General features: G+C 34.4%; 3 protein-coding genes across 8 annotated transcripts; 2 read left to right on the forward strand and 1 right to left on the reverse strand.

The window, feature by feature from the left end:
- The first annotated feature begins 1,498 nt into the window (after positions 1 to 1,498).
- On the forward strand, positions 1,499 to 6,835 carry LOC111484963. Of its 3 annotated transcripts, XM_023131639.1 has the most exons (12): positions 1,558 to 2,142; positions 2,690 to 3,193; positions 3,517 to 3,615; positions 3,832 to 3,932; positions 4,023 to 4,094; positions 4,304 to 4,394; positions 4,820 to 4,900; positions 5,705 to 5,764; positions 5,846 to 5,968; positions 6,173 to 6,211; positions 6,285 to 6,413; positions 6,520 to 6,835. In XM_023131639.1, exons 2-11 carry the CDS (start codon positions 2,795 to 2,797, stop codon positions 6,411 to 6,413), a joined length of 1,194 nt encoding a protein of 397 aa, XP_022987407.1. In that variant the 5' UTR covers positions 1,558 to 2,142; positions 2,690 to 2,794; the 3' UTR covers positions 6,520 to 6,835. The 3 variants fall into 3 exon arrangements, with proteins under 3 accessions (XP_022987408.1, XP_022987407.1, XP_022987405.1); XM_023131637.1 differs by having other exon boundaries at positions 1,558 to 2,146; positions 6,285 to 6,822; XM_023131640.1 differs by lacking the exons at positions 6,173 to 6,211; positions 6,285 to 6,413; positions 6,520 to 6,835 and adding an exon at positions 6,068 to 6,165 and having other exon boundaries at positions 1,499 to 2,142.
- Positions 6,826 to 9,025, forward strand: LOC111484961 (probable aspartic protease At2g35615). 4 transcript variants are annotated; one of them, XM_023131635.1, is made up of 4 exons: positions 6,826 to 6,907; positions 7,003 to 7,097; positions 7,465 to 8,013; positions 8,253 to 9,025. In XM_023131635.1, exons 3-4 carry the CDS (start codon positions 7,479 to 7,481, stop codon positions 9,002 to 9,004), a joined length of 1,287 nt encoding a protein of 428 aa, XP_022987403.1. In that variant the 5' UTR covers positions 6,826 to 6,907; positions 7,003 to 7,097; positions 7,465 to 7,478; the 3' UTR covers positions 9,005 to 9,025. The 4 variants fall into 4 exon arrangements, with proteins under 4 accessions (XP_022987403.1, XP_022987402.1, XP_022987404.1 ...); XM_023131634.1 differs by having other exon boundaries at positions 6,861 to 6,907; positions 7,030 to 7,097; XM_023131636.1 differs by having other exon boundaries at positions 6,871 to 6,907; positions 7,030 to 7,081.
- LOC111484964 (oxysterol-binding protein-related protein 4C-like) lies at positions 9,019 to 14,887 on the reverse strand. Its single transcript, XM_023131641.1, has 7 exons — positions 14,627 to 14,887; positions 11,407 to 11,574; positions 11,000 to 11,245; positions 10,817 to 10,913; positions 9,948 to 10,239; positions 9,591 to 9,693; positions 9,019 to 9,396 (listed from the first exon to the last, which is right to left on the reverse strand). Exons 1-7 carry the CDS (start codon positions 14,627 to 14,629, stop codon positions 9,142 to 9,144), a joined length of 1,164 nt encoding a protein of 387 aa, XP_022987409.1. The 5' UTR covers positions 14,630 to 14,887; the 3' UTR covers positions 9,019 to 9,141.
- Positions 14,888 to 15,845: the final 958 nt, after the last annotated feature.

Raw genomic sequence — 15,845 nt, forward strand, 5'->3', positions numbered from 1 at the left:
CTTAAGTTAATTCCAAATGTATTATCATCTTTGGACTTTCTATCCTAAGTTGCAGCTAACATTTTACATCAGGGGTTGTTGCTAGGTCTCTTATTTTGACTGCTATGATAACATTGCATATACATTGACTAACAATTAGGTTTAAAATGCTGTGTTTATGAAACAAATCCTACACTAAAGGGATATGTTCATTTACTAGTCCTGTTGTTGTTGGCTTGTATCGTTTACTGTAATTATTCCCAAGTTATTCTGAGAACAACTCAATCAAGAATAGCTTGAAAAAATGTAATCAAATATGTTTTCTCTATTAAAAAAAAAACAAAACTATTTGAAAAATATTAAGAACTATTTTTCTTCTATCTCATTCGTACACACACCGAATTTACTTTTTTTGACCCATCTCTTTTTTGCAGTCACTTTGGTATGAAAGTGAAGGAGCGGTGGCAAATAAAGCATATCAAAAGGTTTGTTTCTCTCATGTTTTAAATCACTTGCACCATTTTGATCGATAATCTTAAGTTGAAACCTCCTGTTTCCTGTTAGTTCGATTAGATAACAGTATTTTCAATTCAATTATTGAGGGCCCAAAAACGTGATTGGAGCATTGGGAGTGCAAAAGGCACGACCAATTAACCGACATCTTTACTAAACTTTTGCACATGTTTTGTTGTTTCTTAAACTTTAGTTTGACCAAGTAATGATTTTTTTTTTCTTTTTTTCATGAAGTTAAAACTTCAAGTAGGGTGGGAAAATCTAAGTTCTAAAACAAAGGGGTCGAGGATCTAAATTTTAGAGCTAATTAACCTGTTAACTGTGGAGGGAGAATTTAACTTTTTAGGATAAATTTAGTTTGGAGTTGGATGTGTTAATCTTAGTTTTAGTTTAATTTAAGTGCATTAATTTTCTTCTTTGATTAAGGTTGATTGTATATTCTTGCTGTTGGAAGAACTAACCAAAAAAGTAAAGAATATAACTTTAGTTCTTCAAAGAAAAAAAAAAAAAAACATACCATCCATCATAGAGTGGTTGCTTGAAAACCTGTTCATAATAAAAGCTTTTTAGAGTATGGAAATCTCTATCCTAGCAAAAGCCATATTAAATCACAGCAATATAATATGACAAAAACTGTGGGACCGCAGAAAAGCTTAACTTTTTACAAGGCACAAATCGGTTCTTACCATGCATAAAATAAATAACAACTACTCAAAAATTAACATATAGAAGATAAAAACAAAATAAAAACATAATAATAAAAAGTTTTAAGATTTTTTTTTTTTTTTTTTTTTTTTTTTTTTTTTTTTTTTTTTTTTTTTTTTTTTTTTTTTTTTTTTTTTTTTTTTTTTTTTTTTTTTTTTTTTTTTTTTTTTTTTTTTTTTGTATCTTGAAGTTATAGAACCAAATAGATGTAAATCGACAAGTTGTTGTACTATCTTATAATTGTGTATATCAAATTTAAATAATTGTATCCATCAAATGATTGACTCCTATTATAATTAAGATTTATTGTATTGAAATTTTATAATTAATTCCACCTACTCTATTTTAATGTTTGTAAATATTTGAATTATGATCATAATTTATTCAACTCAGATTTTCTTTTTAAATGATTTAGTTGTTAAATTATGTTTATGATTGATGATTTCATTATTTTCCATTTGAATAAATAACGCGTTGAGTGTGGGCCTAATTTTGACGAAAAGGCGAATATTGTTTTCGTTTTTGAGTTCAAATGATTTTTGCCATTCTAAATAATATTAATATATAAAAATGAGAAGTTAAGAATTTTATATATATATTGTGAAATTAAAAACGTCGTCCTGAAAAATGCTGTGCACTTGAAACTGGAACGCCATTTCTACGCCTGCTCCGTCCAAGGTTCGGCTCTCCCACATTTTTTTTCCCTCCTTTTTGAGAGAGGAGAAGAGAGAGAAGGAGCACGACAACGAAGCGTTTCTGACATGGAAATGGAAATCATAGACTTTACGGGACAAGTTATTAAATTATCTCCATTTCTTCCCGGCATATGAATGCCTGATTGTTCTATTTCTTTTTTCATTTTTCATGATTTGGAATTTGGATCTCGGAAGGGGACGGGGCGAAGTTCTGATGCTCGACCGTTGGTTCGTGAGTCAATATCATTCTGTGAGTATAATTTTTTAGCTCATTCCATCTTTGTTACATTTGTTTTTTCTTTCTTTAATCACTGAGTTGAGTGTTCGGATTCCGATTCCCGTTCCGGTTCCGGTTCTGATTCCCTTTTTCTTTTACACCTTCCCATCCTAATTCGTTATTTGTAGTTTTGGATTGTCGGATTGCTCTTAGTTTTCTTTCAGAGGAATCTAGGCTCTAGATTTTCTCCTCTTTAATTGTTATTGTGATTTTTTCCCACAGTTGACTACTGGTTTTAGTTTGTTTGCGTTTTCGATTTGAGTTCACAGCGTCTTTTCTTAATGTTTTTATTCTTGTCATTTGGGGTGGGGTGGGGATTGTTGGAAAGTGACTTACTGCAAAAGTTTCTATCAGTATACAGGGCTGTGACCTTGTGTACTGCTCATGTGTGTTTACCATAGCAGGAATTATGATACTATTGTGTTCTTTAATCATTGGGAGCTTTGCCTTTTCCATTTTGGCTAATCAGAAGATTCTTTAGAACTTAAGACAAAATTTTGTGTATGCCATCAAATTGCAGATTTTCCTTCATCAGTCAACTTTCAGATTTTCTGGTAACTTTTGGCATGTACTTTCTCATTGGAGGTGTGCATATTGGTAGATAGCAATTACAATGGAAATATAGATGCTGTACATTTTGTTGAAGATGAAGACAACTCAGGCTTTTTGTCATAGTGAGATGCAGATTTTTCCTGGGCCTCGCTATCGTACTCATATGAAACAGCCCTTATGGATTATCATCTTGGTTTCCTTCATCATTGTCTTCCTTATCTGTGCATACATGTATCCACCTCAAACTAGCGATGCCTGTTACATTTTTTCTTCTAGAGGCTGTAAGGTCATTACGGACTGGCTTCCGCCTGCTCCTGCTAGAGAGCTTACTGATGAGGAGGTTGCTTCTCATGTTTTTATTCGAGAAATTTTGAATTCACCTATTGTTTCATCAAAAACTCCAAAGTTAGCATTTATGTTTTTGACTCCTGGGTCTTTGCCGTTTGAGAAGCTGTGGGATAAATTTTTCAATGTAAGTTTTTGTTTTTTCTTATCTAAGCTGGTGATCTTTATTCATCTTTTATTTTGCTTTGTAGTTATTTCCCTGCAATAACTTAATGGTGTATGCGCATTTAGCTTGTGAAAAACTACTCAATTATTACGTGCATAGCATACCAAAAAACTGATTTTTTTTTATTTAGTTTCATAAGCCACTGATAATGATACCATCAAGGCTTTGAAAGAAGGGGAATTAGTTGTTTTAACATTGGCTCATTACTCATTCATTGTAAATCCATTACTTCTTTATCCACGGACTGACTTTTGATGGAAAAACTCGTTCATATCTCCTGGCAGGGTCATGAAGGAAAATTCACTGTTTATGTCCATGCATCTAAGGAGAGGCCAACTCATGTCAGCAGCCACTTTTTGGATCGGGATATTCATAGTGATCAGGTGCCTTATGTTATATTTATAAAACTAAAAGAAAGCTATTAGTCTAGATGGCGTCAGAATGAAATTCCCTGTCTGTGTGTATGCTAGCCTGATGTTATATTTCTACTCATGTCATATGGATAATTCTTGCCACGTTATATACATCTTATCCTTTTCCTGAAGCCCCTTTTTGATGAGCATGTAAATAATCGGACACTTAATTGATTACTATTGCAGGTGGTGTGGGGTAAAATTACCATGGTTGATGCGGAGAGAAGATTGCTGGCAAATGCTCTAATGGATCCAGATAATCACCATTTTGTTTTACTTTCTGATAGGTGACTGAAATCTCAGTTTTTTTTCTTTGATCTTTTCATGAGTTGTATTACATTCTTATTCTCAACTATAATGTTCCTTTTATTTTGCAGTTGTGTGCCTTTGTATGGTTTTGACTATATCTACAAGTATCTGATGCATTCAAATATAAGTTTTGTAGACTGGTGAGTTATATACATTCACACTTCCTCTCCACGTGTTCATTTCCTTATGACTTACGCGGTATAGCTATTACTCCCAACTTCTCTGTGAGAAAACACACACACACAACTCCTAGCAGCTGGTTACTTGTCAGATTGCAAGACCTTCTACAATTTAATACTGCATATTGATTTGTTTGTAGAATATTTCTAATAGATACCAATTTTCTCAGCTTTAAGGATCCTGGTCCACATGGAAATGGCAGGTATTCAGAGCACATGTTACCGGAAGTGGAGGAGAAACACTTTAGAAAAGGTGCACAGGTACACTCCGGAAATTTCGATCATTCATCCAACTTTCCACAAATTTGATTAGTTCATGCTGCTGCATTTTTCTTTTATCGTGCGTTGGTGTGGAAGAAACCTTTTGTACACTAACGGAAAGAATTAAGTACTTTGGTTCTCTCGTTAACTTCTGTGCTTGTCTGGGTTGCCACTGTAACTGTTCAAAACTTAAAAATAGTTCTCTTGTTTATTTTTAGCCATTTGAAATGTCGCAGAACTTCAAGGGCTTAGGTTGGGTTTGATGGGTTAGACTTATGGATGCACTGATTCATACATCTGCTTATTTGTTTAGCATCTTTGACCTTAAGGCTTAGATTTGAAATTGAGATATTTCTTCCATGTGCAAATTGGACAATTAATGAATAGCTTGCAAGCTTAACCTCAATTTTCCTTATTTTATGCAGTGGTTCACAATGAAACGGCAGCATGCTATAATAGTTTTGGCTGACAATCTTTATTACTCCAAATTTCGCAACTACTGCCAGGTGATTGCAAACTTATATCTTCTGTATGTCTGTTGCAGAATTAGGAAACTAATGTGTGTAGTTTTCTTTTACACAACATCTTATGGATATATTATAATATAATGCTCTCTTCTCTCACACACACACCACAGACACATTCATCAGAAGATAAGTTGAATTCAGATTCCTCATGTTCCTGTTCATCCTGAGCAAAATTTCTTTTGATTATTTAGCCCTTCTCATTTCTCACAAATATGCTGACACCATTCTTCCTAACCAAACTGTATACGTGGTTTCTAATCATATCTAGTGAATTTTCTTTGGGTTTGACCTTTATGAGGAGTAGAAATTGAGAGTATTTTCTATTCTCTCTCCTCTGGCATCTCATTGGTGTGTCCTGGCGCACCCTGTCAATCCCTTTATGCGTGCTTACACGTCTGCATTCACTTATCCTACTGACAGAAATTTATTGGGTTTGAGGTTTTATGTTAGTTCTTTTTATGTACAACCAGTTCTATTTTTCTGTCAAGATCTTTCCTCTCAAAGCTCTCAGGGGGCATATTTTCAATTTTTGTTTCATTGCCTGGAAAAATTCACCTGAGACTCCATTTTATTAAGTAGGTAGTGTAATCTCTGGTCCCCATAATTTTGGAAGGTTTGTTTGTTTTTTCTTTTGGTTTGTATATACTCCAAGCGAAAGGCTGTTTCTTCCTCCTCTCATGTAATTGATCAGCATTAATGGCCAATTATGAGAAATCTTCTGTCCATGTGGTTACCAAATACGGACCCACCACCATGTATTTATATGTTAATTCTCATCCACAGCCAGGTTTAGAAGGACGCAATTGCATAGCTGATGAGCACTACTTGCCGACCTTTTTCAATGTAAGAGTTCCTCCAGACATATCTTACCACAGAGCATTTCCTGATTTCTTGCTAAAAGGTTCCCCTTTCTACAACCATTAGATGATTGACCCGACTGGAATTGCAAATTGGTCAGTAACGCATGTTGATTGGTCTGAAAGAAAGTGGCATCCAAAATCTTATAGAGCGGAGGCTATTACCTCTGAGCTTTTGCAGAATATTACGGTATGATTATTTATAATATCAATATTTTCACTTACCGATTTTCATTAGTGAAGCTCCAAAATGTTAGCCTTTTCCAGTCATTTTTCTTACCAATTGCAGTTTGTCATCTACTCCCCCTTGTGTCACAACCCTACCATATGGTAAGGTGATTTGAAGGGGAAGTGTTGTGGATGTTGATTATTTTTAATGGTGCTATCTTTGCAGTCGATTGATGTGAGTGTGCATGTAACAAGTGACAAGAAGGTATGCTTGTTCTGTTATCATAATGAAGTTTTGTTGATGTCTTGATATAATTGTTGTTTTTCTGGGTCTACAGAAAGAAGTACAGAGGTGGCCTTGCTTGTGGAATGGTTTGCATCGGCCATGTTACCTATTTGCAAGAAAATTCAATCCCCAAGCTTTGGATAAGTTGCTGTATCTTTTCTCCAACTATACAACAATTTGAGTTAGGTTTTCATGTTTACATTTTTTTTTTTTTTTTTTGAAGTTTCAGAATCTTTTGCTGCAACAATAACTTCACAGTTTGTTGTTCAATCTGGTCTTTTATTCAGTTCAAGGTTGTAAATTCCTGGCCTTGGGGAGGTTTTAATGTGACCGACCACCATTCTTGAGTGCATCAAGCTGCTTGCCGAGTGCCTATGGTGATCTGAGATTGGAAGGGAGCTAACATGTTGGTGTTGCTTCCTCGGGGATGGGCAATATATTATCTTTTTTTTGCTTAACCTTTTTTAGGTGGTTTTTTCCTCTTATTTTTAGAACACACGATTTTGAAGGAAGAATATTTCCATAGATGTTGTAGTAATATTTTGTAAACATGAGGATCTGAATTTGCATCTTGCAATTTTTTGCAAATATATTATCTTTCGAGTTTCAAAGAGTATATCATTTTTCTGTGCGGCACTTCAATTAGAAAGCTCTGCAAACAGGAGAGGTAGAAAGGTCAGTTTATCTCTTAAACGTTTGGAAATGGACTGATTGCATTACTCGGCCTCTTAACTTGAGATGTCCACAATATTTTCCTGCTCTGCTTCTAGTTCATTAGAAACTTTTGTGTTGGTCAGGCGCTTTTGCAGAAGATGCTATCCTTTTAACTGCAAAGTCAGCCAACATTATGTGAGTCTTATCATCAGTAATTTTTTCACCCCGCTTTGATTATAAGTTTTTTCAGGATTCATTTGATGCTCATATTTTAGATGCTCACATTTCATCTATGAATCAGTTTCTATACTCTTCATTTTCTATCTCTTGCTAGATCCCCTAATTTATTTGCACATGACCTTGTCATGAACTGATACTTTAATATTTTTCCCTCATCTTTTACCTGCTGGTCTTTCTGGTTCTACATGGCTTTTACATTGTATTTATTCTGCATACATGCTTTAAGAGATCAACACAGTCATTCTCCGTTGCATGCATCATAATCAACATGGTGATTCCGTTATTTTCTCTTCATCATCTTTTACCTTTCCTGACCTTGGCGTTTTATTTGTCAACAGCCATAATCTCATCCATGATGACCATGAAAAGGCCTTCACGTTTGGCAACCAGGCTCATCCATCGAAACTCTAATCTACATCCACTATATGACCCAAATGAGACAGTTGAAGATCGATCGAAGAGAGAGGAGACGAGCTCAATTGAACGCTTTGCTTATCTTGAGTCGAAGATTAAAGAATTGAAGTCTGTTGGTAATGTGGCTCGATCAAATCTCAGCCCTTTCAACCGAGGTAGTGGGTTTCTCGTTAATTTGTCGATCGGTTCTCCACCGGTGGCACAGCTTGTAGTGATTGACACTGGTAGCTCCCTCCTGTGGGTGCAATGTCTGCCTTGTATTAACTGTTTTAGGCAATCGAGCTCATGGTTTGATCCACTGAAATCATCAAGCTTCAAAATATTGGGTTGTGGCTTTCCCGGCTATAACTACGTCAGTGGTTACAAATGCAATGGTTATAATCAAGCCGAGTATAAGTTGAGGTATCTTGGTGGGGATACCTCTCAAGGACTTCTTGCGAAGGAATCACTTCTCTTTGAGACATCTGATGAAGGTAGAGTTTCCAATAAAATGCTTCTTCCAACCCAAATAAATAATTTGGGAAGATGTAAAAAATGCAAATTTTACCTTTCATTTAGCTGAAGTTTGAAAATCATTTCAAATAAGCAGATTGTAAACAAATTTCATATTGAAAAAAACAAAGTAGTCTTCAACTAGGATAAAATGAGAGTATAATCCATTTTTTCCTAGTCCCTAATGATACTGAAATTTCGTTTCGCCATTAACTAACAGGTAAAATCAGAAAGACCAATTTAACATTTGGGTGTGGCCATATGAACTTCAAAACCAATATGGACGACAGCTACAATGGCGTGTTTGGACTAGGCGCTTATCCCTACATAACAATGGCCACTCAATTGGGCAACAAATTTTCCTATTGCATTGGCGATATCAACGATCCTCTCTACACTCACAACCAGCTCGTCTTGGGCGAGGGAGCCTACGTCGAAGGCGATTCCACCCCTCTGGAGATCCACTTCGGCCATTATTATGTCAATTTAGAAGGCATCAGTGTTGGAACAAAGAGGCTCAACATTGACCCAAAAGCCTTCCAGATGACTTGGGATGGCAGAGGTGGAGTTCTAATCGACTCTGGAATGACTTACACCAAGCTCGCCAATGGTGGGTTTGAACTACTTTACGACGAGATACTCGATTTGGCGAACGGGTTGTTGGAACGAATCCCAACCAGGAGGCAATTTGAAGGGCTATGTTTCAAAGGAGTTGTGAGTCGAGATCTTATTGGTCTGCCGCCGGTGACGTTTCATTTCGCCGGCGGTGCCGATTTGGTGTTGGAATCTGGAAGTTTGTTTAGGCAGCACGGTGGGGATCGGTTCTGTTTGGCCATCTTGCCAAGCAATTCCGAGATGTTGAATCTGTCTGTGATTGGTATTTTGGCTCAACAGAATTACAATGTGGCTTTTGATCTTGAACAAATGAAAGTGTTCTTCAGCAGGATTGATTGTCAACTTCTAGACGACTAAAGGCCTCTTGGGAATGATTTTCTAACAGCTTGATGTTATTTTTTCTTGATCATTATATAACTCCTCCATAACACTTACAATATAACAAACTATGGAGTTTTGTTATTGTACACAAAAATGGAGAGGAAAGGAATATGCTATGTGGGTACAACAATGGGGGATGGAGGGACTGATTTGTGGATAGGTGTGCAGTCCCACCCACCTTCTTTAGTATAAGAAAAAGTAAAATGCTTAGGAACCCAAGTCTCACCTCTGGATGCTCTTTCTCTTGAAAGCTCCCTTTGTTTGTCCTCCAGGGCTCTCTTTGCTCTTTTTGCTGCCTCCCAGTCTTTGCTCAGAATGCCTTGGCTCACCTCACTCCATACCACTGCTGATTCACTTGGCAACACATTCTGTTGAGTAAGAGTGGAAGATGTTCAGCTCACAATCAGGTATGTGTATATATCTACCATTTGATATGGCATGTTTTGCTTAATGAGTGAAGACATGCGTTGATTATTGAATAACTTGAACAAGTCTAGAGAGCTTTCATGGCCTGTATGAAGCACAATATGATGAAGAAAGTTGATTATGGAAAATATTGTACCTTTAGGTCTTGAACTATAGGAGTTCTCAGCCTCCAAATGTTTTCTTTTGCGTTGTATATGACTGTAACTTCACCGCTTTCCATGTTCTTTACCGTGACATTTCTGCAATATAAGTGGAATGAGTTTAGAGGAAATTAATAGACATATTCTGTGTTTGTTTATATTGTGAATAGGAATCTTGAAAGATGCCATATAGAATTATTTGAACGGTTTATAAACATATTTTGTGTTTGTTTCTTTGGTTCAATTGTTTTCTGAAATTATGAACTAAACCACAAAATTTGCTTCTAGAAAGTAGGAAAATTGTGATGATGCCAAAATTGAAGAGGGATACTTTGCATAGAGCCTTGGTTTACCTGTCCCATTGACCATTTATCTCGTAAAGAGTCTTTGATGACGACCTATCTAAAATCTTTCCTTTGATCGATCTAGCATTCCCTCCAAATCCAAAGAAAGAAAGACCTTTAAAACGTAACTCAGCTTCAAGACCACTGTCTTGGCATACAATTCTTATAGTACCACTCCATTCAGCCCCAGGTGTTGGAAGGAATTTGAACGTGAGATTTGGGGCATTCATAACATAAGTTTCTCTATGATTTAAAAGTCTCAGCTCTCTCTTGCCACTTACTTCCACCTCCAAAGATGTACCTACAAATAATGGTTGATGTATGATAGGAATGCTATTAGGGTATTATATTATTAAGATATTAAAGGCATATTGGTAATTAACTAGATAGGAATGTTGTAATGGTATTTGGTTGTAAATAGAGAGGAGAGAAAAAGGTGGAGGTAAGGGAAATTGTTTGATGGTTTTAGGCCCGAGTTATCATACTCAAGAGAGTGGAGATTCCATGTATCTAGAATACTTGGGTTGTCTTGTAGCTCTTCTTATTTTTATACCACAATTCATTGTGATTCTGTTCTGGATTCCATCAGTTTTATACAGTGTGTAAAGACTAGAGTACATCTAGCAAATAGAAGCGCACACATGCGATGTGTGTGGGATTAATAACAGCATACAGAATTTGTTGGAAGAGTAGTTGCACATCGACTAATTAAGCAGTTGATTATGGGTTTATAAGTAAAGAATAGATTTTCATTGGGATAAGACCTTTTGAAAAAACAAAAAACAAACCCATGAAAGCTTATGCTCAAAGTGGACAATATCATACTATCGTGGAGGGCATTGAGTCTTGCATAAAGAAAAAATAGAGATTTTGGGTACCGTAGAATTTGGCAATAGGCTGATGACACCATATCATCTCCAGATTTTCCATTTCATCGGTAGCATGGAGGGCACTCACTGGTGGATGATGTGAAATCTGTCACAAATTTCCAGAGAGAATCAGTAAAAAGAGTACAAAGAAAGAAAGAAAAAAAAGGAGAAAGTGCATGATTAAGTAGGAACCTGCTCAAGTAGAACATTTAGGGAGCCTGATGTAGCATGATGAGTCTCCCCAAGAATTGGGTTGAAAGGAGAAATACCAAAAGTTAAAGGACGAAGATTAGAAACGTTCCATGCTACCACACCCACAAATCTGTCTATTGGGTTCTTCCCATTGTTGCACTTCTTTAACATGTCTTCATTGAAGCAATACAAAGATTCACCATAACACTGAAGTTGGGATTTTGGCATGTTGAACTGTGGGGGCACCTGAAATCAATCCAACTTATTACTTTTATGGACAAAACTCTCATGTTTGCATTAATTGTATTACATACATAATAACCCATAATTTAAAACAACATTAATTACCCAAACATATTTCTCAGAAGTGAGAGATAGAGAGAGAGCAGCAGCAGCAGCAGAGTTACCTTGAAGTGAGATAGATCTGATCCTGGCCGTACATCTTTAAAGAGGCTTAGGATGCGTTGTAGTAAATTAGGAGCTCTATAATCGGCTGCGTCTGATCCTGCCTCCAAAGATACTGGTTTTGTTAGAATAATTCTCCTCACCTCCGCTTCCATGTTCTCTCCCGCACCCTATTACATTTCCCGTATTTTGGTCAGTCCAGTTACTAATCATCACGCGCTCGTTAGGAGCGTCGAATTCACGTACTCACACGCCAATGGCAAAAACATTCTTTGAATAAAAAAAAAAAAAGAACAAAGAACAGATCAGTTCCCACGTGGGAAGAATTTATTAGGACATCGAAATCACACTCCCAATCCCATGTAAATATAATGTATTTTTTTTGTCTCTTACTTCATAATTATAATAAATTATATAATTGATTATTGTTTGTATTAAATTTCCACCATACATCTCTTTATTCATCTCGTAAATAAAGACAACAGTTTATGTTTTAATTAATTGAGTTCAACGGTTCGAAAAATAATTCTTTTCTTATTGTTATTAATTTGTTAATCAATTATTTAGCAGTAAAACTAGCAAATATGGGTAGATTTCAGATTCTAAATAAATTTTGGTTCTTGATAAATAAATAAAATAAATTTAACAAAAAAAAATCTGAAAATTAAAGGATAAAACAAATTATAATTTTAAAAAAGGGAAAGGTGAATCGTAAAAATTAAATTTTATTTTAAAAAAAATACATTTCCATGATGTTTATTTGTATGGACCCATTAATATAATATTGAACGAGTGATAAATCCATCAAGTGGTCCTTAATCTACTTTAACACATAATAACGTTAATGTGTAAAAATGCTCAATTAGAATTTTCAATGTAAAAAATATTAGAAAGTGTTTATTTAAAAAAAAAATAAAAATATGCTAATAAAACAACGTATGAAATTATACTAACACCCTTCAACACATATTTTCAGTACAGCCTCAATTGGTATTATTTTTAGCAATCAAATGTCAAATTGAAAATAATTTAAAAAGGGAATGAGAAGGGGCTAAAAAGGGTCCTTTGTGATTGGCATATCAATCTCCCAGGATTGACAAAACGTAAATAACACAATCAATTTTTTAGCCAATTTGAACATAATTTTATCTTGTAAAAAACTTAATTTTATTGAACTAAAGAAAAATCAAACAATTTTTTATTTAACTAAATTAAAAGGACAATACTGTACAAACTAATAAATAGGTATGCAAAAGATATAAATATACTGTTTTACAACTAGGCTAAAGAAAAGCCAAAATGAAACTCTCCTTGTAGATGTGGAGTAGGGCACCTTAGTTGGTCCCCTATCAGTTGGGGGATTTTTTAGATCCCTCATTTCATTGTACCAATAAAAATAGTTAAATTAATTATATGCATAAAGTTTGATGAATGTGACTTACTACTTTAGAAAACCCTATAATGTTATAAATATTCGCTAGATTTAATTATTTCAAGTCTCCCTATGATTCCCTATGATTTAAATAATTTTTTTAAGGAGTCTGCTCAAAATTTCATTCCCCCCCCCCCCCCCCCCCCCCCCCCCCCCCCCCCCCCCCCCCCCCCCCCCCCCCCCCCCCCCCCCCCCCCCCCCCCCCCCCCCCCCCCCCCCCCCCCCCCCCCCCCCCCCCCCCCCCCCCCCCCCCCCCCCCCCCCCCCCCCCCCTAATTTGGATAAATTTTCAAAATATTTAAAAATTTAAAAATTATTTAAAACTCCCATAAATAAGCTCAATTATTAAAAACTAAGAATTAAAATCCCAACTAAAAGGCAAAATAATACACATACACATGTCAATTCTAACTTTCCACAAAGTCAGTGATGTTGAAGAGTTCAGAAGTTCTTATATATTCAAACTAAGGTGTTTATTTTGTCAAATAAGGTCACTGTCATAGCCAAACATGATTTATTTAAGGAAAAGAAATAGAAAATTATCAATAACTATAAATGGACTATTTTGTCTCATCTTAATACAATAAAATAATTAAAAATTAAAAACAAATATATATCAAATAAAAATTAACTGATGAAAAAACTAAAATACAAACTCGAAAACTCAAATATATCTTAATTCAATCAAAAATATAATTTCTCCCTTTTTATTGATTATAACAAGAAATTAAGAATATTATCCACGTGGCATGAAATAAATGGAATGTTAACAAGGCAGGCCACGTGAAGTTGCAAAACGGACGCGGACGGTACCTTTTAGAAGAGAGTGGGTATTTTTAGTATTATCTTAATTCAACCAAGACGAACGGTGAGTGAAAGCCAAGGCTATGTATGACCTTACATACACATACTCATACATATAAATATATTTATTCGGTCAATTTTTATTTTACTCTTAATATTTAAAGAGGAATATCCTTATGGAATTTAATTTCATTAAGAAAATATCTAATTTTCATCAATTATGGAGACAAGTTGCTTTTTATCACTTAAGAAATTTTACACCACATATTTACGATTTTTTTTTAGTTCAATGAATATAGAAACAAACATTAGTGCGAGAGATCTAATTTCAAACGTTGGATAAAAATAATAAATGTCTATAATTATGTAACTCAAGTCAGTCTTTGATTCTACTCTGAGTGGAAATTGAAGCCTAGTTTAGTAAAAATATAAAAATATCTTTAAATTATGCTAAGGTGAGCATAAATATGTGTAACTTAACCTCTAACTATACAGTGCTATGCACGATTTCTACCGAATGTGCTGTCATAAAAAAGTTATCGTAAAGCTAATAATAAATTTCGTACAAAGTCTACCAATTAACAAATGGAAAAGGAAAAAAAAAAAAAAGAAGAAAAGCGAATTATACGTCAAAATTAAGTAATTAAAACCTAAATTCGAAACGCGTACAATATTTTAATAATGCAATAGGGAAAAAAGGTATCCGGCCGCGTGAACTCCAATGCCGCCAGAGATGGCGGTTTAATCAGGGAAAATGTTCGTCAATACTTTAGTATTTGGCGATAAATCCAAGATTAAGGAGAAACCGGCCGGAAAACCGCTATCGATTTCCAAAACCAGAGATGGAGACCGATACAGTCCGAGAAAATTCGTTTTACGTCAGTCGATTCGAGGCGGTTTTGTTAAAACGGCGAAATCGATCCAATAATCAATACAGATTCAAAATAACATCGAGAGAGAGAGAGAGAGAGAGAGAGAGGTACATACCATAAGTGGAATCGACGATCGGCAGTAACTGACGAGTTTCCTGCGCCGTAGAAGATAGAGGACTGTAGATTCTTCGAGAGAAAGCAAAAGCGAAAACGAAGGAGAAGGAGGAGTTTGTTTGGATGAAAAGTGAAAAGGAATGGAGAGAGAAGGGGGAAAGTGTGGGAGGTCGGCGTTGGTGTTTGTGCGTGAAGAGAATAAGAATTTTGGCGTTTTAAAAAGGGATTGGCCCAGTGAGAAGCAAGCCAAGGGAACGGTACAATACACTGCGCGCTATTTTGCTTTTCCCATATTTTCTATTTATTGCCCTACCAATTTTCTAAATTTGGTTACCAACAAAATAATTTATAATTTTAAAAATTCCTTTTTCATCATTATCAACAAAATAATTTAAAAATTCGGATTTTTTTTTCTTCTTTTTCTTTTATTTTCACGACATTATCTTTTTTTTTTTTTTCCTTTTAAAGAATTTCAGAAACCTCCAAATTACCGATTGAAATAGAAATAGAATCTATATAAAATTTTAAAATAAATACCTCAAAATAAAATAACTAAAAAAATTATTTTATTAATAAAATATTTAAGTGAACCTACCTAAAATGATTCTAAATATTATAATAATTTAATAGCGTATCCCATGCATTATCGTAATAATTTAATATGTTTCGTAAGTAAGAATATAAATATAATATTGTTTGCCATCATTTTCTATTTGAATAGAAAATCCTAAGTTTTTAGGTAAAGGGTATGTGCTCGACATCTTTTAGAAATTATTAGAGCGTAACCTTATTTTAATTTCACGTAAGAATATAAATAAATAGTAATAATTAATAATATGAAATAAATTTAAATATTTTTATGTACAAAATTTTATTTTATATATTTTAAAATCAATTTTTTATATAACCATTTATTTTTGTTAGATATACTTTAAAATCATTAATAAATGTCATTTATATCTTAAACTTCTTTGACTTATTCCATTCAAATCACATGCATATAGTACTTTTCTTATATGGATCCATAATAATAAGAATAAAAATTTGTCTTTTTTATAATTTATTTTTAATTAAGTTTTTATAATTTGAACTAATTTTGAAAAATTAAAACAAATTAGTTATTGAATACTTTTTTTTTTTAATTGACTTAACTAAAAATTTAAATAATAATAATACAGCAGCTTTCTTAAAATTCTCCCAAATTCTATAAATAAACTTGG

Source organism: Cucurbita maxima, unplaced genomic scaffold (assembly GCF_002738345.1).
Source record: "Cucurbita maxima cultivar Rimu unplaced genomic scaffold, Cmax_1.0 Cma_Scf00010, whole genome shotgun sequence".
In the NCBI taxonomy this organism is placed as follows: domain Eukaryota; kingdom Viridiplantae; phylum Streptophyta; class Magnoliopsida; order Cucurbitales; family Cucurbitaceae; genus Cucurbita; species Cucurbita maxima.

Excerpts from the sequence above, each read along its gene's own strand:
- LOC111484961 (XM_023131633.1), top strand. The coding sequence starts at position 6,971 with ATGTCCACAATATTTTCCTGCTCTGCTTCTAGTTCATTAGAAACTTTT. Across the intron at positions 7,098-7,464 it reads TTATGTGAGTCTTATCATCA|CCATAATCTCATCCATGATG; the intron begins GTAATTTTTTCA and ends ATTTGTCAACAG. Across the intron at positions 8,014-8,252 it reads CTTTGAGACATCTGATGAAG|GTAAAATCAGAAAGACCAAT; the intron begins GTAGAGTTTCCA and ends ATTAACTAACAG.
- LOC111484964 (XM_023131641.1), bottom strand. Across the intron at positions 11,246-11,406 it reads CAGATCTATCTCACTTCAAG|GTGCCCCCACAGTTCAACAT; the intron begins GTAACTCTGCTG and ends GATTGATTTCAG. Across the intron at positions 9,397-9,590 it reads CTATAGTTCAAGACCTAAAG|AATGTGTTGCCAAGTGAATC; the intron begins GTACAATATTTT and ends CTTACTCAACAG.
- LOC111484963 (XM_023131639.1), top strand. The coding sequence starts at position 2,795 with ATGCTGTACATTTTGTTGAAGATGAAGACAACTCAGGCTTTTTGTCAT. Across the intron at positions 5,969-6,172 it reads AGCTTTTGCAGAATATTACG|TCGATTGATGTGAGTGTGCA; the intron begins GTATGATTATTT and ends CTATCTTTGCAG. Across the intron at positions 6,212-6,284 it reads ATGTAACAAGTGACAAGAAG|AAAGAAGTACAGAGGTGGCC; the intron begins GTATGCTTGTTC and ends CTGGGTCTACAG.